The sequence below is a fragment of the Chrysemys picta genome, chromosome 12 (genome assembly GCF_011386835.1).
Source record: "Chrysemys picta bellii isolate R12L10 chromosome 12, ASM1138683v2, whole genome shotgun sequence".
In the NCBI taxonomy this organism is placed as follows: Eukaryota; Metazoa; Chordata; order Testudines; family Emydidae; genus Chrysemys; species Chrysemys picta.
In genome coordinates, this window is record NC_088802.1 from 4,056,699 (window position 1) to 4,064,330 (window position 7,632).

Genomic DNA, 7,632 nt, shown 5'->3' on the forward strand with positions numbered 1-7,632 from the left:
CAAACTGGCTAACTGATAGGTCTCAAACTGTAGCTGTAAACGGAATCATCACCGAGCAGGTGTGTTTCTAGTGAGGGTCCACAGGGAATAGTTCTTGGCCCTACACTATTCAATATTTTTATGGAAGAAAACATAAAATAATTTTTGATAAAGTCTGCAGATGACCCAAAGATTGGGGGAGTGGTAAACCAGGCCAGCCGTAGGGAAAATGACGCTCTGGGAGAACTTGTATTTTGGTGCTCTGGCCCCTGGGGGGGTGCGGTGCCCCCCTCCTCCATTGCCCTGGCCCCCATGAGCTCCCCAGACTCCCCACTCCCCCTTTGCCCCTAACCCCTGCACTGTGCCCCCTTCGCCCCAACCCCAGCACTCCAACGCCTGGCCTCTATGAGCTCTCCAGGCTCCCCAGACCCCTCTTTACCTCTAACCCTTGCACTGTGCCCCCTTCACACCAACCCTTGCCCACTCCTCTATCTCTAACCCCTGCACACACACACTGCACCTCAACCCCTGCCCCTCCGCTCCCCTAACTCCTGCACTCCCCCCTTCACCCCAACCCTGCACCTCCCTTCTGTACCCCTCATTCCTGCACTGTGCCCCATTTGCCCCAACCCCTGCACCCCCACTCCTGCGCCCATGTGGGGAAACTGACCTGGATGCACTGAGCGTCTGGCACTGCTGCTCGCTCCCCCCCCCTCAAACGCTGCTCCTCCGCGCACCCCTAGGGGGCTGTGAGGGGGTAGCAAGGAGTGATGTCAGGGCTCCCTTCATCCAGGTCACTTTCCTCACCTGCGCTGCATAAGGGGAGGGCAGGAGAGCAGCAGTTCCTGATTCTCACCTCACAGCCCAGCCAAGGTGCAGAAAGTGACCTGGATGCACGGAGCACTTGCTGTTGCTCCTTGCTGCACCTCTCACAGCCCCCTAGGGGGCGCAGAGGAATATGGCGGGGGCGAAGTGAGCAGTATCTGTGAGTCACCAGTTGCCCCCTCCCCCAGGTTCCTCCGCCGGGAGAAATCTAGGTGCCCCCTCATGCAGCGCTCCCCTACCAGCCGGGAGCCGTTTCTGATTCTACAGCAGCAGCATGCACCTCTGCGCTGCCACACAGCACCCCCTTGACCACCAGCAGTGGCCCAGGTGGCCCACCCCTACGGCTAGCCCTGGTGGTAAATAATAAAGAGGGCAGATCATTGATACAGAGTGATCTCGATTGCTTGGTAAGCTGGACACAAGCAAACAATATACATTTTTATACAGCCAAATGCAAGGTCATGCGTCTAGGAATAAAAGATGCAGGCCACACCTACAGGATAGGGGACTCTATCCTGGGAAGCAGTGACTGAAAAATACTTGAGGGTCATTGTGATGGATAATCAGCTGAACATGAGCTGTTAGTGCAACGCTCTGGCCAAAAGTGCTAATGTGATCCAGGGATATACTACCAGGGGAATCTCGAGTAACAGAAGGGAGGTTGTATTACCTCTGTATTTGGCCCTGGGGTATCGCCAGAGCAGTGATTTGTTTATGAGGCAAAAAACCAGAATGGACAAAAACAAGATCTCAGATAATACTCCCTGTGCTTGTGCTTACTATAAGGAGCTGAACCAGATTTTTGCCAGGGAAGCCACTGTAGAAGCCCACTATGTTATATACAGTTTGGAAAGCACCTAGTCCACTCAGGACCCCAGACAGCCAAAATATCTTTGGCATACCCAACAATGAGCCAGCGAAACACCAAAGATGACCACAATACGTAGGTGGAGAGCTAGCCTGATGGTTCTGCAGAGGGGACCTCAACCACCAAGTCATATTTGTGGTATTACATAAAAATCTCAGGGTCCTCTCCGTGTAGGGGAATTTAAACAACTCCAGGTACCGGCAGGGAGCTGCCATATTTGGTGTATGTTGCTATGTGAAAGGCTGAACATGTCTGTCTTTCTGCAGCGCCCTAAGGCAACCAGTTGCTTGGCTTTAATTCCTTCTTCCTCCTCGTGTCCACGTCGGAAACTTTAATCTCAAAAAGGTTTATTTCCTGGAAGTATCAAATCCCAGGACCATGGACAAAGCGTGCCACCGCCCCCACTCGTCATTCCATGCTCCTTCTCCTGGTCAACTGCAGTGCACCCCCTGCTCAAGATGTCAGCCCCACGGGGGTTAACAAAGCAAACACATTGCATGGCCGGCGTTTTTACTGGAGCGGCAGATTCAGAAAGAGAAACAGCCTTAAACACTGTGCTTTGGAACACATTCCTGAGCCTTCAGCGACTTTTACATTTTCAGATTTGCACCGGCACATGAGATGAATTGGCCAAACGAGGTTATAGAGACATTTCAGGATGCATGGATTTTACAAGACATCCGTAGCTACATCACAGCACTGCTAACCCCTTTTCACTCAGCTGGCTTCACACCAACTACTGCAAACATCTGTGTTTTGCAGTGCACTTTGGCCAATCAGCAAGGCTCATAAATGAGAGTTTGAGATAAATATAGTGTTTTGTTTTGGCACACAGGTTTGCAAGGGAACAAAGACTTCTCAGAGCCATGGAGGTGGGGTTTCCTGTCAATTCCAGCGTCAACTTGGGGACCCAGGCTGCATATCTATCTGGTTTACCCATTTTCTTTTTGCTCTTTGCCTTTTGGGGACACATCTCATGGTGAGCTCCCAGGGAACGTCAAATCCTGCACCGCTCCAAGGAAGAAGCTATAAATCTCCTGATTAATTTTACAACCCGGTGGTATAAAGTCCTTGGCCATGCCCCGCAGAGGATGAATGGCCCAAAAAGGGAGCTGTACCCATCCAGGTGTGTGGATGCCACTTTCTCTCCAGACTTCCTCTTACTGAATGTACTGAAGCCAGCGTGCCTATCCAGGCAGAGAAAGATAGACGTGCTGCAGTGGGCGCTGCTGGGGGTGTGTGTGTCTGACTCCCCTCCCAGGCCTTGGGTGGTGATAAAGAAACCTGATCTCGAACCCACAAAGGATAAAGAGGGGGCTCTGTTCTGGCACAGATCACCCATCGCATCCCTGCTGAAAATTCCCTTCCAACGATTCTCTTAAGTCAGAAAACCATCCAAAGGCACAGGTGGAAATAGAATCTAGGAGAACTGATAACTAGTGCCCTCCGCTACTCTAACGACTGGACCCCACTTCTCTCCCACAGTGGGGACCAGAACCCAGGAGTCCTGACTCACACTCACAGCTGGGAATAGAGCTGCAATCCAGACTCCCACCTGCTACATTAGATCTCATCCTGAACTCGGCTAGTTAGAGAGTGGTTTAAACCCAGAAGCCTGGGGTCTAATATCCCTGCCACAAAATTGTATTATCATCATTATGATAACCCGAGATGTTCTTGTTCTCCATATAAACTTCCTAACCCGCTTTGAATCTTGCTACGTTTTTGGCCTCAGTGATTTCCTGTGGCGATGAGTTCCACAGTCTAATTACACACTGTGTTAAAAAGTGAACCAAGCTTACCATGTGATCCAGACCCGTCTGAAGAACTGCCCTGCCCTCATCATTAATAACCACTCCCCCAAGTTGTGTGTTAACTGCAAACTTAACAAGTTATTATTTTATATATCCTTCCAGTTATTAACTATCCTGTTTTCCCTGGGAGACTATGGCTGAATGGAGAAATGGCAGCATTGTATCATCACAGATAGCCATGCAAGTGAAACCCAGCTCATAGGGATATAAAGGAATTTTTATTCAAAACCCTTTATTATGACAGCCCTTATATTTAACTCAAATGCCTACTAACACCTCAGAGAAAAGCTTTCTTAGTTAAAGATTCATATGCCCCTGCCCCACAATAAAAGCTGAGAGAGCTTCAACTGCAGTTCTGTTGACCTTAACCAAATCTCCAGCAAAAAAATAGGGCAAAGACATAGTGTGCATGATGTATGAAATCTTTCCCCCACTGCAAACAATGGGAAAAACTCATTGACTTCCCTGGAGCCCAGATTCACCCAATATTTTGTAAGTATGTTTAGCATTTCCTGAGCCAGATGCAAAGGTTGTGACATATTATGTGGTTTTACTGGGCCACACTCTGACCAGATGAGACACCCTTCCACTACATATCTGTTTTCCAGTTTGCCCTAGTATAAATCTGGAGTCACTGAGGTTGGAACTTAATTCTGATCTGGTACCCCAGTGTAAATCCAGAGTGACCCCACTGAAGTTAATGGCGTCAGGGCTGGATTCTGATCTCTGCGGCCTCATTGTAAACCCGGTGTAAGTGGGATCAGAATCAGACCCACTAACACATCACATTCTCCTCTGCACTGGGCCCAGCTCAGTTCTAAAAATCCTTCGTCTAGGCCTCATTGTCAGCCCTTGACTCAATGACTTCCTTTAGGTTACAGATAAGGGCACTTATTTCCTCTTGATCCAGGAAGTTCAACACCTCTTCATCATCTTTGTCCCGCCACATCTCTGCAATCGTTTCCAAAGGTTCCCAGGCAATTTCATAGTCAGAGTCATGCTGTACCTTTGACTTGACTATCTTGACCTCCTCGGCCAGCCGACCCAGGAAGTTGACATGTTTCCTCACCCGCTTCTGATCTTCCTTCCTTGATGATGCTGAACGTTCCAGATTGATCTCGTCAATTCTCTTCTTATTGGCTTCAATCTTCACCTCAATTTCTTCTTTCTCAATGTTGCATTTGCAGGTATTTTGTTTGTATTCCGAGACTTTGGTTTCATAGAGGCCGATGGCTCCTTGTAGCTCCTGGGCCGCTCTCTGAGCCATGTATAGAGAGGTCTGGAAAATGGCAACCACAATCCCAGCTGAAACAAAAGGGCCATTCTTATAGGTCACATATAAGGCTGGTCAAAAAATATTTTTTCTTAAAGGCTCTGCTTTCCACAGAAAATCTCATCCTCTTATCAAAATATTTCAGCCAAAACCTGAAATATTTTGACTGAAAATGGAAGTTGAGTTGCCTCATGGGAGTTGTAGTTTGCTCCTTGTGTTTCCATTCATTTCTATGGGCCACACTTGGTGGTGCATCATGGGAAATGTGGTCTGACTAGTGAGCACAGTCTATAGAGGTGAATGAGAGCATAAGGCACCTGAACAACAACTCCCATGAAGCACTGCTGTGCTATTTCACAATTGAATTACTTCAGTTATCAGTGTTTGATTTTTTGGCTGAAAAATCAAAAATTTCTCTGGAAAATTTGGGCAAAAACAACTGTTTTGCTATTTAGTTCCACATTTTCACAAGGAAAAACAAATTCCAACCTGCTCTAGTTGTGACTGACGGAGCTGTGTCTCTTAGCTCAGACAGCTCATGGTGTTCGGTCCACTTCAAACTCCACAGTGAAAGTTGATGCCCTCTGTGTGTCTCCCACGCACACATCAAAGCAGGGCCAGCCCCCCACACACAACCCCTCCATCAACTTGCCTTCCTATGGGCCTGGAGGAGACTGAGAAGAGCTCAGGCTCTATGAATGAAGAGGGGGAGTGACAACTGCAGAGTTGCACCCAAAACAGCTAAAAGTCCCCATGTCCTATTCCCTGCCCCCTGGGCCAGCCAGTTCCCTCTTACCAGTGGGCTACAGTTGCCTCTGAACTGGCTTTCTAGCAGGCACATGAGAAAGCACCGATGACCTGCTGCACCCTGTGTGACGAAGCGGTCTTGGACCATACCTACCCATGAGAGTGGAAAGAGGCATGAACAACAGGGCGATATTTCTTGCAATTTTATGCCACTTCTCCTCTTGTCTCACCTTCTTCTGCATCTCCTTAAGCTCCCCCAGGTGCTTCTCTGCTGTCCACTGCATTTCTTGGGCACAGACATTGGTTTTCTCACTGTATTTCAGCTGGATTTGTAACAGATCCTGGCTTAACTTTCTTTCATTCATTTCATTGTTCAGCTGTGACTTTTTGTCAATCAGGTCCACGGTCTGGTCATCGACGGCAAGCAGCTGTTTTTCCAGCTGCTCCACCACCTCTGTCATTTCCTCACAAGCGCGGTGGGCATCTTCCCGTATCTCCTTGTGAACATCTGGGGTTTTATTGGAAACGCTCAGATTGTTGGCCAGAGACACCAGATACTTCATCCCCCTGGCAATCATACTTTGTTGGCCACGGGTCAAAAGAGCCATGTTGAGCGAGCCGGAGACAGGGACATATGATCTGCATGAAAGAGAGAACTTTCAGTACCACAGACAAGAGACAGAGAACTTATTTTCTCCCCCTTGGTTCGCAGACCACCAGACCCATGCGTCATGCACCAATGACCGCCTCTCCACAGAAAAGTATTGTGAAGGAAATTAGTTCCTTATCTTTGTTGTGCCCTTCCTGCACCTGGGTGTTTCAATGCCACAAATCAAGTGCTGGAAAACCAGGAAGTGCAGAGCCGCTGTGGGTGTCCAGCACTTCTGAAAACTAGCTCTTCCACTAGTGTGAATCCATGGAGCTCCACCAAAGTCACTGGGGTCTCAGTGACCCTGATGTAACTCCAGAGGGGTCAGGGTGGGATTCTGATCTCAGTGCTCTGGTCTAAATCTGGAGTGACCCCACTGACACCAATGAAGTCAGGGCCAGATTCAGATCTTAGCGCTGCCGGTATAAATCCAGAGTCACCCCTGTGACTTCAGTGGATCTGCTCTGGGTTTACAATATTCTAACTGAGATGAGAATCTGACAATTGAATTCATCATTCTGAATCAGGCTTGTTCTGTCTAGCCAGCTGTTCTTGCTGCATTCCTGCCCCAGATCAGACCACCTATAGCCTGCTGTGAACCCACCAGTCCTGGATCCTCCAACCCCTGCTGCTGCCGATCAGAGCAGTGGGCCCCGCTAGCCTGGTGTCTGCCCCCATCTCTGATATCCCGGATTGGACCCATGGTCCATAGGTTCTGGTCCCTTTCTGTCCCCAGCCCGCTCTGCACAGTGCCTCCATGCATTAGTGGAGCTCTTCCCTGAGCTCTCCATGTCCCCACCACAAAAGTGCATTGAAATATTGTTATTTATTCATTGGCATTACATGGTGCCCAGTTACAGACCAGGACCCCTTGTGGAAGGCACGGTACAAACACAGAACAAAAAGGCAAGTCCCCACCCTAAAGACCTTCAGATAACTTCCCCCCTCTTACCTTTCTGTTCTCGTCGAACCTCGTCCCTTCGGTAACTGAACCCGGTGCCACATTGTGGGGTATTTATACAGGCTCTGTTGAGGAAGGGCACTGCCTGGTGGTGTGTTAGCATCTCTGCATGAAATCCCAGTGTCCAATGAGCTTACGGGTAGGGAAATACCTTTGATCGCCTGTCCAGTGCCTGGGTGTGCACCCTCCACGTCCCTGGGTGAATTCCCGCTGGGGTGGTTCCTTCCTGCCACCCTAAAATGCAGTTCCAACAGGGCACAGGCTTCTCCTTCACAGAACCCAGGAGTCCTGAGCCCTAAATCCTTCTATTGTGCTGCCTGCACTGATCTCTAGACGAGACTTCCCCATTTCTAGTTTTCCACCCCCCACCCCCACCCCCACCACTGACAATCCTTCCCCTTCCATATGGTTCCAGGGAGTAACAGCTGCTGCTCCTATCCCCAGCAATTGGAGTTACATCCTGGGCGTGACTCCATATTTCCCCAGGCTGGCCATATGTCCCTCTTCGCCGGGCCT

The 7,632-nt window shown here is 49.3% G+C and overlaps 1 protein-coding gene across 1 annotated transcript; it reads right to left on the bottom strand.

The window, feature by feature from the left end:
* Positions 1–2,241: 2,241 nt before the first annotated feature.
* LOC135974691 (uncharacterized) lies at positions 2,242–7,245 on the bottom strand. The gene is made up of 3 exons (XM_065563137.1): positions 7,108–7,245; positions 5,661–6,145; positions 2,242–4,791 (listed from the first exon to the last, which is right to left on the bottom strand). The coding sequence occupies exons 1-3, from the start codon at positions 7,158–7,160 to the stop codon at positions 4,319–4,321; spliced, it is 1,011 nt and encodes a 336-aa protein (XP_065419209.1). The 5' UTR covers positions 7,161–7,245; the 3' UTR covers positions 2,242–4,318.
* Positions 7,246–7,632: the final 387 nt, after the last annotated feature.